The following is an 18,464-nucleotide window of genomic DNA, read 5'->3' as shown; positions in this document are numbered from 1 at the left end:
AAATAATTACAATGTATAAGTAGGCTAAAAAACCTTTTAAATGTATTTATAAAATACAGACTCCATTGTACATTGAAGTGCATTTTATGAATACATTTTAGCTTTTTTATATATTTTAACTTAGGCCTTTAAAACTAGTACTACATTTAATATTTAGTAGTTTAGATATGACAAAAATATTTTATTTTTAAATTTCCCACAAATATCCTATTGAAAAAAAAATCCTCTTAATTGCAAAAGTGTGACTTTATTTTATGTATATATATATATATAGTTTTGAATGATATTTTGGGTTGTGGTATTAATGTTCCTTGTTAAAGGAGACAGGATTCTGTTGTAGAGTCTAGTTGTAATTAACATTGAAATTCTAATTTAAAAATATTCTATTGATCCCAAAAGGAAATTAAATGTTGTAGCTCATTTAAAGTAAGACTTGTTGTAGATGGTGATGGTTGTGGGAAGGAAAGATCTTAGAGTTTATTTTTTGTTTTAACTCAGGATGTTTTAGATTGTAAACTCTGACCCATATTTCGGGCCGTAAAACCTGAAGTAGTAGCGAGCGAGCTGTTCCGCCTTGCGCATGCGCTGATTTTTTTACCCTTGAGTTAATGACGCTGGGGGGCGCTAGCGTTTCTTTCAGACTCCTACCCGGACTTACCCGCGCAGCTCGCGTCAAAGGTGGTAGGCCTCAGTTTTATTTTTCTTCATATTTTATTTTACAGCTTTATTACAAACCGTACATACGATGCACTGACAGCAGGGCCTGCATGAAAAGCCGTGTGACTTAAAGGAGGTTTATATTCTCCGTGTTAAATGCATTTGTTTTGCATCGCTTGGCGGTGTTTAAGCTAATGCTAGGCTTAGAAGGTTACCGTCTTTAGCCGTACAGTGGCGGTTTGCAGCGAGGGCTTACCTTAGAAGCATTCTAGTGAGTGCTTTTACCTAAAGGAGCATATCTACAAACATCCATTTTGTAATTATGTACCGTAGTGTTTTTACGCACGAACTTTAACTGTTCAATGTGTGTAGAGTTGATGCAGCACTGCTAGCTAGCCTAGCATAGCTTAGCCACACCATTACGTATTCCGTTCGGCTGAGAAACCGCGCAGAATTGATCAGTTTGAAAATCAGCACCACTGTGTAAACTGTGGCTAACCGTCATGTATGTTTGTTGTTTTTTTGTTGTTGTTGCTTTCTCTCTTGTTTTGTTATTTAAGAAAGACGACAAACTCGAGAGTTTACCGTTCGGAGCAACCATGAGTTTAGACGTGAAAAAACTGAAAGTGAATGAGTTAAAGGAGGAGCTTCAGCGCCGCGGCCTCGACACCAGAGGCCTGAAGGCGGACCTGATGGAGAGGCTGAAAGCCGCCTTGGAGGCTGAGGCAGAGGAGGAGACCTCGGAGCAAACGGGTCAGGAGGAATACGACGAGGAAAACCCAGAGGAGGAGGAGGAAGCTCCAGATCAACAAGGTAGAGTCCCGCTTTTAACGTCACAGATTCATAAACATGCTTGTTTACATTATTCTCATGACTATTATAGTCTCCAAAAGTTATTTTATAAGCACTTATTGATCTATTAACTAGAGCTTAAAATGATCTAATATGGATAGTACAAACACATTAAACCAGATGCATTGTGTTTAAACTTTACAGCAGATATGCTAATTTTAAACTTATCTCTGTATAAAAAGCCATAAATTTAAATTCAGTGAGGTAAATTAATTAGGGGTGCCACGATAAATTCGAACCATATTTCTTTAATTTTGGGTGATCGGCTGATACTTGCATGTGAAAATCAAGACTGGTGATGTGCAGGAAAACTGCAGTCAGTGATCTCCTAAAATAAATATTTTATTTATCGTATTCCTGTAAAGGAAATTATTAGATCAGTGTTAAAATAAAGTTTGCTACATTTTCCCATATGAGCAACCCAGACTTAGGTAATTTTTTAGACCTTTATTAAATATAAATGTTCATTTTTACTTTTAGATCAGAAAGTAACGATTACAGATTATTATTCAGACATTTAAAAACATCTTTTGCTAAATTTCCCCCCAGAATGTCCAAATTTAAATAGTTTGTATATGTTGATGCCATCTTACAGATTCTTATCCAAAACCGATATGCAGCAAGAAATATGATTACTGAGTGTGTATATAGTAAATTAGCTTGATATGATAAAACAGGAACACTTAAGACGTTTGACTCTGGAAAACATCAAGTTATTTTCAAGAATAATCCCAAGAGTTTTAGTTTCTTTGACTACTTTAACAGTTTGATTATTTATTCTTATCTTATAGGTTCAGTCAATAAACCTTGTTCTAGTTGAAGTTGTTTTGTCATGTATTTGTTGTTGTATATTTTTATTAAATAGTGTTGATTTTTCCGATTAGTTGTGTTTTGGAGTGATGCTGTTCATGCAGTTTGCAAATCAATTATCTGTAAATTGATCAAAATGACCACATTTTATTAGCCATACACTGCAAATGCTGATTTTTGCTCGCTTGTAGCACTTAATATTTGCATCTGCAGTGTGACGTTTTGTAGAAGGTCTCCAATCACTGGATTGTTTTTCTAAACTTTCAGCTAATTTCTAATCACTTCTTGTTCATTAGAAGATCAAGACTACGTAGGCGATGACGGCGATGATGCTGTCGACGCCGATGATGCTGTCGACGCCGATGATGCTGGCGACGCCGATGATGCTGGCGATGGCGATGATGCTGGCGACGCCGATGATGCTGGCGACGGCGATGATGCTGGCGACGGCGATAACCCTCAAGAGGAAGACGAGGGCAGAGATTCGGGTGGCTACTATGAGGAAGAGGAGGCAGAAGCAGAGCCGTACGAAAGTCGGCAAACTTCAGACTCCGGTCACGGAGAGATGCAGAGATCGAGCGCTGTGTCCGAAGAGGAGAGCAAGCTGGAGACAAACATCGAGGACAGCGCACAAGGTTGTTATCTTTGGTTAATCACAAGCTGAATATTGTATTTGTATAAAAAAGTGTTTAAACTGTTAATGGTTCTTGCTAAGGATGCAGCGATTTATCAGCTGGTGACGATTGCAGAGCATGAGTTAACCGATTGCACTTCTCTGGAGTCTGATTTTGGCTCATACCAAATTTTTCTCTCTGAAATGTCACTAAATATAGCAATAAAATCACTGAGTTGGAAACAGTAGAGCAGTTATTGGTAACTACAAACATGCAGACATGAGCTGGTGGGCCGGTGTGTCAGTCAAACCCCACAGGACAGCGGCTGAGTTTTAGACCTTTGTTGAGGCGCATAAGATTAGGCGATATGTCCGATCTCCCAGAACTAAGGAAGTCTGCGCCGATAAATTGGTGCACCCGTAGTTTGCAGTTAGCAATACTTACCCCACTGTTTCCAACTCAGTGATTTTCTTGCTAAACATTTAGCAACATTCCAGACAAAAAAACACGTCATCAGTCAAAATTGTAATTATCAGGTCAGGCTTTTAAAGATCAGCGATCAGCCAGAATCGGTGTATCCCTAGTTCTTGCATAATTTTCTTGTTCTTTTTATCTCTTAGAAATTAAAACAAAAATCAAAACAGAAGACGAGGCTGAGCCAGTTGGAGCCGAACAGCAGGAGGCGCAGGAAGCAGAACAGCAAGGCCAGGCCGAAGTCAAAACGGAGGACAGCAAAGGCGGGAACAGCCGGAAGAGGCCGCACGAGGAGAACAGGAGCTACGGCTACTACGAGCACCGCGAGGAGAAGAGGTAGCAGAGCCGCACATCGACGTTCTCCAGCCAACCAAGCAGAACGGTAAGATGTTCCAGGCTCCTGATCTTATGCTCGTGTTTTTGAGCAGATCTCGCACACCGCAGCCTCCTGCTGAAGACGAAGAGGAGAACGTCGATGACTCCATGGTGACAATTGATACATGTAAGTTATATTTACACAGAAAACCAAACCTTTGTCCTGGTTGGTTGTTCTGAGTTTTAAATAGTGTCAGGATGCAGTTTGTTTTGTTATTTTCTGCAGGAAATTTACTTTATTTTACCAGAAGAAATCTCTCTGTAGTAGAGAAATATGTTGGTTTGCTGGACGATAAATTGTCCCAGAAATTATTATTAGACAAAACAATAATATTATCAAGTGATATAATAATAATAATAATAAGTTTACCCTCTCAAAGAACGTCAAACTGTAATTTTGTAAACACAACAAATAAAACGACCAAAACCACAAATTAAATTAGATTAGGACGTCTCTGTTAACAAAATTGTCCTTTAAAAATATTCATCTGCCACGACAACAAATTTTGCTTTAAGACAAATTGTTCCAGAAGTTATTGGGATAAATTATAATGTTGTTTTGAGACAATAGAAATAATGGCACAATAATATCAAAACAGATTCTTAAAGATTAAACTTTAAATTCTGATGAACATTTAACACAGGAACTGAAGTCATTTTAAATATCCAAAATAAATACACAAAGCAACAAATAAAATGAATTATGAAGTCTCTGGAAACAAAATTGTCCTTCAAATAAAAGGTTTAGTTGAGACCAAAACGCCAGATGAGACTTTTATGATCCAGTTTTTAGTAAAAAAAGAAAACAACAAATAATGTAAATGGAAATTATTCAGCTTATTTTAATTTATCATGCGAATAATTGATTTATTGCTTATTGTGACAGGCTTATTCTCTGGAGTTTGTTTTTATTACAGCGGCTACGTATAAATCATGTTATTTTTCTGTTTTTCAAAGAACATAGAAATAACTGGGGGGGTTTCAGACACCTGGGTCTCATGTATTCATGTTAAAACTAGAGATGTGCCGATCAGGATTTTTCCTGCTGATTCCGATCACCAATACCGATCACATAATTATTATTTTTTTAATCATAAGCACTACCATTATATGGAAAAAGGAACCACAAATTCACTTTAATTTAGACAAAAACTTGTTTTTAATAACTTTTTCCAAGAAGAAAACTAAACAAAACAGGCATTCTGCAAATTGTACTGCTATTGATAATACTATCTTTAACAGACTGATAACATATGAAGGCTCTGAAGAGGCTAAATAATGCAAAGAGCCAAAATAAAACCTCTCAACATTGCCAAAAAATTCAAGTATAAAACTTAACATTCAAAGGCAAAAACAGGATCCATTACAATAAACAATCCAGAGTTACTGAATGAAAACTTCCTGATAGCATGGCGGCTAGCTGATTACTGCTAGCTCTGATTGGCTGTTTCTGACTGAGCGGAGTGATTATGCAGATCAGGGAGGAGATCGATTATTTTTTCAGAGATTATCTGTCTCATGTTAGGACAGCGACAGTTTTAATATGTAGGTAAAATGTATTTTTTTAGGTTAGATGCTGCAGCTTTAAGCAGGTTCGGTGTGAGAGTCACTACCAGGTGGAGCAGAAGCGAAGCTCCGTCTGTGAAATATTACTACCTGTAGCGTAGCAGCGGTTCAACAGGAGAGCAGAACCAGCGTCTTACATCGCAGCTCGAAGACTTAAATAATTTTGCGGGTTATTTGTTTAGCTTTCTGACCGTCATGCTAATCCGGGTGAGTGTTTGTAGCTGTGTGCTGCTTTACCTGCTCTCTGATCCTCCGTATGTCTTTTTTACTGCAGTGAGCCTCGATGTAGCCAAACTCTGTCAAGTATGGCTTTGTTTTTATGCCGTATTAGCTTCGTCATGTTGATTCGTCACCTGCTTCAATTTTCCACCGCAACACGCAAACTTCCCCATTCACTCAGTGCGTTATAGTTACACATCGCTTAGGATTTGTTGCTGCGCAGAGTGAAGAGGAGATCAGCTGCACAGGCAGGCTGCAAAATGAGATGCAGGTGATCGGTTTGTGTGATCGGCAACAAGAGACTGTGATCGGCGATCACCGATCATAGACTTTTTCACGGAAATCGGCCGATTATCATCAGTGGCCGATCGATCGGCACACCTCTAGTTAAAACCTTTTAACAACGTCTCTTTCTTTTCGTCAGATAACTGTGACCTGCACTTCAAGGTGTCCAGGGATCGGTACAGCGGCTATCCTCTGACCATCGAAGGGTTCGCCTACCTGTGGGCCGGCGCCCGAGCGACCCACGGCGTCACTCGGGGTCGGGTTTGCTACGAGATGAAGGTAAGTCACAGTGAAGCAGCTCATTTGTTTTTATTTTTCCATACTGAAAGTGTTGTCATTCCTTCAGCCTTTGTGTCGTTTTGTGACGTTTTCCTCAGATTAACGAGGAAATTCCTGTGAAGCACCTGCCCAGCAGCGAGCCCGACCCACATGTGGTCCGGATCGGATGGTCCCTCAACAACTGCAGCACTCAGCTTGGTGAGAACGTCAGCATCCAACACGGTGTCTGAAAAACGCCTTCAAGACGCAGCTCCTCCCCCACTCAGCTCCTTCAGACTAGCCAGCAGCAATTAGCAGACACCTGGTGGAGCATATGCTATATTCATAGTTTCATGATTGATGTTTGATATTTTATTGTGTGAAACACTTTGAGCTGCCTTGTTGCTGTAGAAATAAACTCGTCTGCCTCTGAATTGGAAAATGTTTGTTTCCTGCAGGCGAGGAGCCGTTTTCTTTCGGATATGGAGGAACAGGGAAGAAATCTAGTGACTGCAAGTTTGCAGACTACGGCGAGAAGTTTGGTGAAAACGATGTGATCGGCTGCTACATTGTAAGTGACACGTTTGAATAAGTTTAGAATAATCTGATGATGCTGCGTTGCTCTAGCAGAGTTGGGCAGTAACTAGTTGCATTTACTAGAGCAACCTTTTTTTTTTTAAAGCACTATTTTAGACTATTTATTGCTGCGTTTTACTTTTACTTGAGTAACTTTAAGTATTTCTAATCTTGAGTAAAACTTCTGGATTTTCTTCCCACTGAATGAAAAACAAGTTTTAACCATAAATTCACCAGACTCAGACACACACCTGCAGTTTCTGTTAGTTTTTTATTGAAAGAAACTGATTTGGAAACTATTTTTCCTTTGTCTGATTTTGTAATAATGTTACTTATATAAAATGTCATTTTGGTCCTTAAAATATAAAATTTGTAAGTGTAAACTGACTGGACTGACTGAGTTCTGTGCAAAGAAGTCGGCCACTACTAGATAAAATATGCAGTATTTTTTGTCTTGGACTTCATTCATAATGGTTTTCAAAAGTCTTGGATCTGGTAAAACCTGCCGAACCTCTGTGTAATGCCGTTTCTGTTTTCCCGTCTTTTCACTTGCAGGATTTTGAAAGTGGCGACGAGGTAACGATGGGCTTCTTGAAGAACGGCGTGAACCTGGGCGTTGCTTTCCGGACCACCAAGGAGGCGCTGGCAGGACGCGCGCTCTTCCCCCACGTGCTGGTGAAGAACTGCGCCGTCGAGTTCAACTTTGGCCAGAAGAGGGAGCCCTACTTCCCCCCGGAGGAGGGGTACACCTTCTTCCACGATCTTCCCATGGAGGACAAAATCAGAGGCACAAAGGGACCTGCCAACAAATCTGAATGCGAGGTGAGGGTTTGCTCATGTGGCGTTGGTTAAATACACACAGGAGTTACATTACTGTAGAAAAATACTGAGAAAATAATTTATTTATTAGAATATGAGTCTGACAGAATATTGGAGTCAAAGTAAAAAAGTTAATTTGATTTATGAGACTCAACATTAATAGAAGAAAGTTTTAATGAGAAGTGTTATTCATGTTTTAATTCTCATATTATTTATGACTTAATTTTGTATTATTTACCACTTTGTTCTCGTATTATTACGTATTTATTCAGATAAATAAAATGGCTTTGGCTCTGAAACTGCGTCAAATCAGCTCAACCCATTTGAGTTGACAATAGTTTCATTCCAGCTGTAAATGTACCGTATTTTTATAACGTCTGAAGGTGACATAGTTACTAGATTGTGCTGTGAAGTAACTGGAAGATGCACAACACTGCCCCTTTAAATAATTTACACAGAAACATGAAGTCGGCACCTTCAGGCCCAGTTTATTCGGCTTATCTGGAAAAAAAATGTGGATTTGGGGATTTGCTGCTCTTCAATTGTCGACCATTAAATAAATTATTATTTATTGGGAAAAATACGTAATCAGCTTTTATTTGCTTCTTGTTTCAGATTTTGATGATGGTTGGTCTGCCTGCCTGTGGAAAAACCACGTGGGCCATAAAGCACGCCGAGGAGAATCCAGACAAGAAGTACAACATCCTGGGAACAAACGCCATCATGGACAAGATGAAGGTCAGCTCTGACGATCACAGCAACAGTTAGTAGAGCTGGAAACTAAAGACCAGGCCCAAAATCTGGCTCTGAACCTTCAGAGTCACATAGAGACAGTTACAAAGTCGGCCTTCTATCACCTGAAGAACATTTCCAGGATCAGAGGACAAACGTCTCAGCGAGATCTAGAGAAACTCATCCATGTGTTTATCTTTAGTCACATCGGTTAACAGCAGCAGCGTCTTCGCAGAACGCTGCTGCTGGAGTTCTGAGTAAAACCAGGAAGTTAGAGAACATCACCCAGTTCTACAGTCCCTCCTCTGGATCCCTGTGGCTCAGAGAAGAGACTTTAAAATACTGTTAGTTTGTAAATCACTGACCGGCTCAGCACCACAACACATTACAGATCTGATGCACCAAACATCTAGAAGCAGCATTCAGCTTCTATTCACCACAAATCTGGAACAAACTTCCAGAAAACTGCAAAACAGTCGAAACACTGAGTTCCTTTAAATCTAGACGAAAAACCCACCGGTTTGGACTTGCTTTTGAAACAATGAGTCAAATTTATTTATATAGCACATTTTAATTTAATTTTAATTTAATTTTAATTGCAATTAAATTAAAATTAAATGTACATATTAAATTAAAATTTAAGTTATTATATCCTAATTAAATTTATCTAATTGCTGAAATATGTTATAGAAATGAACTTGATTAACAAAAAAAACCAAAATAAAATTTAAATATGAAATTAAATGTAAAAATTTAATTTTATATATATATATATATATATATATATATATATATATATATATATATAACTATATAATACAAAGAAAAAATATTATATATATACATTTTTTTGTAAAATAAAATAATTTAATTATTAAATTACAATTAAATTAAAATGAAATTTATTTATCTAATTGCTGAAATGTGTTGTACAAGTAAACATTGTTAACAAACCAAAATAAAAACTAAAATTAAAGGCAAATATTTCATTAAATATAAAAATTTAATGTACATATTAAATAAAAATTAAATTTAATAAAAAAAATATTTAAAATACATTATCTAATTGCTGAAATATGTTATAGAAATAAACTTACACAAAAAAATAATTTGAATATTGAATAAAAAATTAAATTAAATTTAAAACTGGATTAAAATTTAATTTAAAATTAAATTAAACTTGAACCCAAAATGGAACGAATGTTGTAACATGTTGTACCGGTGAACCTGGTTAACCGTTCCTGCTGCGTCTGCCTGTCCAGGTGATGGGTCTGCGGCGCCAGAGGAACTACGCCGGCCGCTGGGATGTCCTCATCCAGCAGGCCACCCAGTGTCTGAACCGGCTGATCGAGATCGCCGCCCGCAAGAGACGCAACTACATCCTGGATCAGGTACTGCTGCTCCTCCGCCGCCCGGTTCTGACACTCACCACAGTGAGTCAATGTGCCCTGATGATCACTTTCTCTCTAATGGATTATTTATTTATCTTTCAGGGGGTCTCTGTGTATTATAGAGTAGAAGAAGCATTGATCACCCTGTTGTCACTTGCTTGTCGTGTAACAGAAAATGATTACTGGCTGTCATAAGCGACAGAATAATGTCATGTTTTCAGTATATTTGCTATTATCTATTTCATGTCATATTACAGTATTGTTTGTCTTGTGAAAAATGTACAAGTAAACCATGACTTTGTAAAGATGTTGAGAAACAAGTAAGCTCTGCCTGGTGAGTAAGAAAAACACCTTCTGTTGCTAATTCAATAAGCCAGAGTTGATAGCTTTTCTTAAAAGCTACTTTTAAGTGAGAAAGATGGAGCTTTTTGAGTGTGTTTTTTATTTTAATTTTTAAATTAATTGACCCTGAAGGTAAGTAGTGACTAACGGCGTTTGGGTTTTCAGCTCCCTGTGCTCGGCCAGTGTGTGAAGGTAAGTGGGTCTAGTGTGGCTTTTCTGTGGAAACTGTGAGTATGTGAAGGTAAGTTGTTTCTGTTTGTCGTTGTCTGGGATGCGACTCGCGTTCGTACCAAGACAAAGGTGAGTGAAGGTAAGTGAGGGGACCCGTCAGAGCAGCTTTGTCTTTCAGTCAGGACTACTTTAGTTACAATTTGGCTCTTTACGAAGAAAAATGTCCGCCCTAAATTCATCAATTTAGTCATATTGTACCTAAAAATACTTATTTAAATTAAAGATCTTAAAAGAAGGTAGTGTTTATAATTAAATATCGTCAAATTATTTTTACCTTCCTGATTAATTTCTACATAAATGACTCTTTGTTACCTGCATGTATTTTTGGAAGCACGCTTTCTAAGAGGTGATGGGAAATCAAGCATCATGGTCTAAAACAACAACCAATAAATGAGGTTACATGCATGCTGCTTTTATGGTGATTTAAAGGAAATAAACTTTTAGTTTCACCCCAAGAGCCGTATGTTTACACACAAAAAGCACCACAGTCTTAAAGCCGAACGTTGGTAACTTTACAACTAAAAATATCAGCTATAATCATAAAAACTACACTCTAGTTTCATATGCGATAAAACAAATTCACAGTTTGAACAGCTCAGTAGTAAACACTTTAATAACAAAGCTTTACAGCTGATGCATTTTACCAAACTTGTTAAAACTTGTGTTTGTTGCCAATAAGCCGCCGTTCGATAATATATACAGTGGAAGTTGTACTATCAAAATAAAAGCGTCAAACCAAAAACCGGAAGTTCGTCATATTTTTTATTGCAAATAAAACAAAGTAAAGGCGATGAGCGTTAAAACAAACAAACAAGGAGCAGAAATGATGAACGACACTCAAGTTAATTATTGTTGGGACGGTTTATGCAGACACTGATCATATTCGTGGTTAAATCAAGCCTGTCGACGGAGTCATAATTTCCTCTGCCGTTATAATAAGGTGTTTAAAAAACTTATTTATTTACTGCCTCTGTTGTGACGTAAAGCTGCAGATTACGGTTTGTTTTCTTCCTGACTGGCCTTCTGAATCCGATTAGCCATTTAACACTAGAATAGAGCCATTTTAATAATAATCTTTGTTGTCATTATAAAATGAACTGTAATGAAATTAGGTAAACTGCAACGGCTGCTGCACCTTTTTGTGCGTCGCTATAGCAACTGACATTTAAGTGTCTCGATGGTTGACGTCCAGTGAAAGTTTTTAAGTTTTTGTTCACACAGCAAATCCTGATTGTAAATTTAAATTAATTGTTTCGGTCGTTCATTCTGCTGATGAAATGCGATCAGACGTCTGAGTGAACCGTTCACGACGCAGAAACGCAGAAGAAGAACGTTGACGTTACACGGCAGCGCGCCGTCTGTGGGAGTGATGATGGCCGCCGCGTCTGTGGATCCATTTTGGCGTTTTGGAGCAATCAGAGCAGGCCGTATGTTCGCAAGATTATAACATGAAGGAAGCTAATAAAAAAGCACAAACAATAAAAAGTCTGATATGTGGCGCGTTAACAGCAGTTTCTGTCTGTCTGCAAGTCGGAGCGAAGAGCAGCGTGACGCACAAACCTCTTTCATAATCTTTATAAATATAATTATAAGCCATTGTTTATGTCCAGATTTAATAATGGACGTCTGCTTCTTCTGGTGCAAAAAATATAACATGATGTAAATATTTATCGTAATTAATTTCTTTATTGTTGTCATGATAGATTCCATTTAATGATTTTTAAAAACCATCCGTTTTGTTTGGATTGTTTTCTCCATTTTCTCCTTTAATTCCACAAAAATCACCTATGATCAAATTTAAAATATGATTAAATGCAGCTAATGTTGCAGTTTATTTATACAAATCACGTTTACTTATGTGACTGGTGTCCTAAAGAAACTAATGGGAATGTTTTCAGGAGCACTATTTGTGTTTATTGCAGTTTAATGCAGTCGCATCCAGAGATATTTAAATAAAATTGTAATATAGTTCTTATCGTTATAACAGCACATAAAATATTATAATTAAACTGTAAGTCTATATCCTAACGATATAAATGTTTCATATCAGTTTATATCAACAATTATTTATGTTTTTTCTTAAATATCTGAAGTTCTGCCAAACTAGTGTCGGGACCTTTCCGGTTTTTATCCAGTTTTAATTTCACACCTTTTTTTAATTTTTTTTAAATTATTTTTAAGCAGCTATGAGGCGAAACTTGAAACTGCTGAGCAGGTTACTCAGCAGGTGGTTGCTAGGTAACCAAAGTGGGGGGAACTTGAAACTGCTTGTTACCCAGCAGGCTGTTGCTAAGCAACCAGAGAGAGAGAGAGTTAGTTGGTGCCACTAACATGGCTCAGCTAAAGCCTTTCCTCTGCCTACATCTCCCAGAATGCTGTGCGATTCTGGAATATTCAGTGAATATTCTACATATTGGATATTTTATTCTAGTAGAACAGCTAATGAGGCTGAAGTTATCCGTTTCTCAGCTTGTGATACTGAATCGTTTTGACTTAATCTGATCAACACAAAGTACTCTGGTACACTTGTCACGGAAACACATTTTGCTGCATGATAAATTGTCGCCAAAGTTATTGTGATAAACGATGGTATTTGTTTAAGATCATTTTCAAGTAACATAAAGGTAAGAAGACATTCTCTAAGTTCAATAAACTTTAAATTCTAATAAACGTTTAACACTGTAGGTGGAAGACATGTTAGATATCCTAAATAAATAAATAGAAACGACCAATAAAATTAATTATAAAGTATTTGTAGACAAAATTGTCCTTCCAGCAAAAGGCTAGTTGAGACCACAACATCAAACTGAAGACTTATCATCCAGTTTTTGATAGAAACAGAGAAACAATACATTTTAATGCTTCGCTATAAGTTGTGTTTTTGTGTGTTTTTATGTAGGGAAGTTGAGATTAAAATCTCATCCCTAACCTGGACTGAATAATCCTGGACTGAGTGCAGATTATTACAACAGTGTTAAATTATTGAAAACAAAAAACTTTTTATTTCGTAATTACTGTTAAAATATTTACTTGATCTCTTCAAACCAGTATTAAGTCTGGCGTCATTACGGCCCTGTTTGATACGAACTCTGCTGATTTAGCGTAAGTCAGAAACGTTTTCGTCGCCGGATTCGATCGGCCGACTGTCGGCATAATTCTCCGTTTGTCACCGAAACATATTGTTCTGCTGCATTTAGAAAAGTTAATCTGAGCTTTCTTGTTCTGCGTCTTGAAATTATAAAGCAAATATTTGTACAAGTTAACAGTTTAATTTAGGAGCTTTAAGGTGATGCGTTCTGTTTTTCTTCATTACATGTTAGATATTCTCAGTAACTGAACTGTTTGAGACTTAAAGGGCCGGTATTATGCATTTTCCTGGCACATTGTGCCACTTTATAACACAGTTAAGTAAAATGCTGCGTATATCAAACTTAACATTGAAGTAATTTGACTTTGTATTTAACGCCTTGAAATTGAGCCTCTGTCCCTTTAAGAAGCTCCAACTCTTTCCGACACTCTGCCTTCTGCACGTCACGACGTTTCTCCATTGTGCCGTTTATAATCGATCTTAGCAGCCGTGGACTGAGTCGTAGTTTGTATTTTAAACTGAGCAGATGCGCATTTCCACCAGGTGTTTGCTAATTGCTGCTGCCGCTAGTCTGAATCGTTAAGCTACAGCGCTCTGAAAACATTGTTCTTTAATGTGCGTTGACGTTGCGGTATGGTTTGTCAGGGTGTCCACGCATCCTTTAAGTCTTTAACTCATGTATCGAAAATTAAGGCCTTAAAATTTCTTCAATTATTTTATTTTATTTTTTTAAAGTAAGTCTTACATTTGGTTGTGTCAGGACTAGTTTTTTTGTTTCTCTCGTGAGACTTTTCAGTCAGCCAAACGTCTGATTCGCTTTCGAACATCTTCATTACGTTCTGTACCTCTATACGGTTGAGGCTACCGCTAACTAGCCGCTAATATACCTCTGCTAGCTACCTAGCTAACTTTTTAAAATTTATCGCCAGTTGGCTGGAAGACGTTCGTACATTTCTGTGGTGATAAAAGTCTCAGTCTTACGTTTGAGTTGGTGAAACTCTGCTGTTCGTTTTGAAAGGTTCAAGCGTTGAATTTTCATCAGGCACCTCAAAGCTGTCCTAAAAACAGAACATCTTACATCATTTGTGTGCTTGTGGATTTACTCAGTTGTTTTTTATGTAAAAATGACAAACAGTTCATGGTTATTCGTCTTACTCGGTTTGTTTTGTCATAGTTTTAAAAATTGTTGATTTTTAATCTACTTTTATCAGGCAGAATATTAAATATTTCAAATCAAATCTATATGTCTGCACACCAACTGCATGAATAATTAACTTTAGCGATCGCCTGCATGACATAACAAACATGCTCAAAATCTGCTTTTATTCACTGATGAGAAAGCTGTGCATCCTAATATTTTATTAAACTAACCAAACAGACGACAACATTTAGTGTTTGTTTCTTTTTTGGGTCCCCCTGATAAACTAACATTGCTCTGCAGTCGTTGGGTTCTGGTTCCGGCTTCAAGGTGAGTCTGTGGAGTGACGAGAGGAAACCAAAAAACCCGTAGATTGACACCGAAGCCAAACCTCTCTCACTTGACTATTGCAGGGTTCCAGCTTCCTCCCAGTGGAAAGCCTTTACAAGTAAACAATAACAAACAAGCTTCTACTTCTTTCTTGTCACCATTGCTAGACAAATGTTTATGGATCAGCAAGGAGACGAAAAATGCGTCCTTTTGAAGGTTTTCAACGCAAGGCTATTGTAATTTGTCCCACGGACGAGGATTTTAAAGAACGAACATTAAAGCAAACCAATGAGCAGGGGAAGGATGTGCCCGATCATGCTGTGTTAGAAATGAAAGGTAGGAATGCTGTGGAAACAAATTTAAACAAACAAAACAAAAAATAATAATTTTTATAAAAGAAACGATCTACTTTTTTTTTTATTTTACTTTTTCTGTGTTGTCTCTAAAATCAAACTTGGAAGATGCCCCCTCCCTCCCTCCTCCCCCTTTTACCCACCAGATATCAGACCTGGACTTTTATTTTTTTAATTTTTTAAAACAGTTTACATAAATTTGATTCCTATTCTTTGTCCCTTTTTCTGCCACTTTCCATTCAGACTCGAACACGCTGCAAACCGAGACTCGTTTCCTGTTCAGTTCAGATCCGAAAACCAAATTTAGTCGATTGGCGGCCATTAAAAGGCCGCTTCCTGTTGAGTCGATTTCTAAAACCGTTCCAGGATCTGTGTTTGGTTTGCGGTGATGTTTCCTCTTCACTACAACTTTTTAGTTGTCCTTTTTGTCCCCCGTCTCTTCTGATGTCCCCCTTCCTCTCTGTCTGTCTGAACAAATGTTTCCTCCTGGAGGCGACGTTTGTTCCCTTTGCTTTCTTTATCTGCTTCTGTTTTTGTCGCCTTTGCGTTGTACTAATTATTTCTCGTTTTTGTCTTCCGGTGGTGTGGCTGCTCTGGTCTTCACTACGCTCCTCCCCCCTTCCCGTCCCCGTCTCTGTCTCCCCGTTTCTCTCCACCCGTCTCCGCTTGGATGGGTGGCCGCCCCTCGAAGCCAACTTCACGCTGCCGGAGCCGTGCGACTTCCTGGAGGACGTGGCGTTCGTTGAGCTGCAGCGCGAAGACGCCGAGAAGCTGCTGAAGCAGTACAACGAGGAGGGCCGCAAGGCCGGCCCGCCGCCTGACAAACGCTTCGACAACAGGCAGGGCGGCTTCCGCGGACGCGGCGGCGGCAGCTACCAGCGCTACGACAACCGTGACGGGTTTCGTGGCAGCTACCAGAACCGCAGCGGAGAAGGAGGCAGCGGGTACAGAGGAGGTGAGGCGCTTAACTTTATTGGCATTTTTCATTATTACAGTAAAACATACCAATCACGCAGAACCTGGGGAACTGATGTGTCCTCTCAGTGGAATAAAACAAAGTGTTAGATCTAATGTATAGTTCCCACAAGTCTGAACCGGAAGTGATCCGCGCCGTCTTAGTAGGCAAGCGCAGCACGACGCTTTGAGACCAACAATAAGAAAACATGTGGAAACTCTTCCCCACAAGCGAGAAATGGATACCTGGACAAAATGGCTGCTGTGGGGTTCGACCCGTATGAGACGGAGAAGTAAAATATGTCAGACGATCTCATATCATCACATAGTTAACTATAACTGATTAAACTGCTCTAACATTTTTGTTCCTTAAAAAGATGGAGATTTATTTATTTTGTCTTTTTGTTGCCTAGGTTACAACCGCGGCAGCTACAGCCAGAACCGGTGGGGTAACAGTTACCGTGACGGCGGCTCGGACACACGCGGCAGCTACAACCGCAACCAGCAGTCGAGTGGAAGCTACAACCGCCCCGCTTCCTACAACAAGACGGGATACAACCAGGTAGCTGCAGCTTCCCCTCAGCTGGTGGGGTTTGGTTTGGAGTCGGAGACATTTTACAACCTGGCGTTGCTTTGACCAGCAGGGCTACAGCCAGAGCTACAACCAGGGCTACAACCAGGGCAGCTACAACCAGAACTACTACAGCAGCTACAGTCAGTACCCAGGATACAGCCAGAGCTACAGCCAGACGCCCACCACCCCACAGACCTACAACCACCACCAGCAGCAGCAGCCGCCGCCGGCGCAGCAGCCGCCAGCGCAGCAACAGCAGAGCTACAACCAGCAATATCAGCAGGTCAGGCAACGTCTCCTCCTCAAGCAGAAAAAAAAGAGAAATTTTTAGATTAATCTTAGAAATTTTCCAGACCAATGCTGGGTTTAAAGTCAAAATTTGTCCTCTTGGAAATTTTCTGAGTTTGAAGAGTCAAATGTTTGATCTTTGAAACTCAGAAAAGTCCAAGTTTACTGAAGAAAATGTTTTATATCAATTTTAAAAGTGCTGAGCATTTTTCTAGCAAATCTTAAACTTTAAGACTCAAAAATTTCTGTTTTTTTTCCTATAAAAATCTGAAGTTAGTCTAAAAAACTGACACATTTAAAATATTTATAAAGTTTTTCAGTAATTTGGCACTGTTCACCCTCCGTATCAGACTGGTCTGTTTATTTAACCAAATAATAGGACAGAAAAATGCTTAATATGAAGCTAAAACTTGGGTTCTGTGTAGATCATCTGTACAAAGGTGTCTTAATGCTAAATGTAAACATTTTTACACAGCTTTGGCATAATATTTGCTGGGTTTTTGTTTTTTTGTGAATGGCCTTTTTACAAGTCTGTATGCTTCAGTTAATCGATTAATCACAGCTAACCTGATTGTTTCAGTTTTGATGATGACAGTTCGATCAAACAATAAGCTGTTTGACCGTTTTCAGCCTTCATGTATTGAAATCTGACTCTTTCCTCCCTCGTTTCTTCCAGTACGCTCAGCAGTGGCAGCAGTACTACCAAAACCAGAACCAGTGGAACCAGTACTACAGCCAGTACGGCGGTTACCCTGGACAGGGCAGCCAAGGCTCGTCTTCTGGCTCCCAGTAGCTTCCTCCTGCATCTCCTCCTCCTTCTTTCCCTAACACCTGTGACCTCTGACCTCTGCAGCTGATCATTATTATTGTTTTTGTACAGTTTAAGTCACCAACTATGGATCCTGTCCGTCTTAACGCGCTAGCCTCCCATTTCTCACGCGTCGTTATCCAGTTCGATGTGGGATTATTTTCACTAAGCATTGAACGTGAGGTGGTAGATGATAGATATTCTAAACTCGTAATGAATGTTATTGATTATGCATCAGACGTGGGCGCCTGGCGTCCTCATTCCCCCCTCAGTTTGAAGAGGCGGCTGTGTATATTTATGGGCTACAGCGCGAGAAGGCAGGAAGAAACAGCCTGACTGAGCTTAACGGAGAACAAATGCATGCTTTTTACCTCTACTGCCCCTTTTCTCCTCTCTTGTTTTTTGCTTTTCAGTTACGGAGTGAGCATCTTTTATTTACCGCTATGGAATCCGAGCATTATGGAGCATTTTTATAGGTGTTGGTACTGTAGTATTTAATCTGACCTTTTGATTATGAGTAATCCTTTGCTGCTTGTGTAGTCGTAATTTGCTTTAATTTTTATATATAATTTCCATCCCGTTTTTTTTTTATTGCTGTTTGAGTCCTGTAGTTCAAGCCAGTTTTTTTCTACCTTAAAAAAAACCCAAAAAAAAACGAATCAGAGTTTTTGACCAGTTACGCCAGCTGTCTTGTCTTTATACAATAAACACAGTTGTAAACACCTACGGA

General features: G+C 38.8%; 1 protein-coding gene across 5 annotated transcripts; it reads left to right on the top strand.

The window, feature by feature from the left end:
- The first annotated feature begins 588 nt into the window (after positions 1 to 588).
- hnrnpul1 (heterogeneous nuclear ribonucleoprotein U-like 1) lies at positions 589 to 18,460 on the top strand. 5 transcript variants are annotated; one of them, XM_088011633.1, is made up of 16 exons: positions 589 to 678; positions 1,222 to 1,470; positions 2,616 to 2,954; positions 3,554 to 3,743; positions 3,836 to 3,909; positions 5,992 to 6,131; positions 6,230 to 6,329; positions 6,569 to 6,681; positions 7,242 to 7,508; positions 8,121 to 8,243; positions 9,500 to 9,628; positions 14,925 to 15,093; positions 15,802 to 16,065; positions 16,478 to 16,626; positions 16,706 to 16,921; positions 17,603 to 18,460. In XM_088011633.1, exons 1-16 carry the CDS (start codon positions 609 to 611, stop codon positions 17,717 to 17,719), a joined length of 2,709 nt encoding a protein of 902 aa, XP_087867759.1. In that variant the 5' UTR covers positions 589 to 608; the 3' UTR covers positions 17,720 to 18,460. The 5 variants fall into 5 exon arrangements, with proteins under 5 accessions (XP_087867759.1, XP_087867760.1, XP_014843319.2 ...); XM_088011634.1 differs by having other exon boundaries at positions 594 to 681; positions 16,709 to 16,921; XM_014987833.2 differs by having other exon boundaries at positions 594 to 681.
- The last annotated feature ends 4 nt before the right edge of the window (positions 18,461 to 18,464 follow it).

This window comes from Poecilia mexicana, unplaced genomic scaffold (genome assembly GCF_051168715.1).
Source record: "Poecilia mexicana isolate PSO_F unplaced genomic scaffold, ASM5116871v1 scaffold_13, whole genome shotgun sequence".
In the NCBI taxonomy this organism is placed as follows: domain Eukaryota; kingdom Metazoa; phylum Chordata; class Actinopteri; order Cyprinodontiformes; family Poeciliidae; genus Poecilia; species Poecilia mexicana.
Note: the sequence above shows the minus strand (reverse complement) of the source record. Positions and strands in the feature narration are given on the sequence as shown.

Bases quoted from the DNA above. Each gene is read 5' to 3' on its own strand.
- hnrnpul1 (XM_014987833.2), top strand. From the start codon at position 609: ATGACGCTGGGGGGCGCTAGCGTTTCTTTCAGACTCCTACCCGGACTT. The intron at 6,682-7,241 runs GTAAGTGACACG...TTTCACTTGCAG, and splicing joins ATGTGATCGGCTGCTACATT to GATTTTGAAAGTGGCGACGA. The intron at 7,509-8,120 runs GTGAGGGTTTGC...TTCTTGTTTCAG, and splicing joins CCAACAAATCTGAATGCGAG to ATTTTGATGATGGTTGGTCT.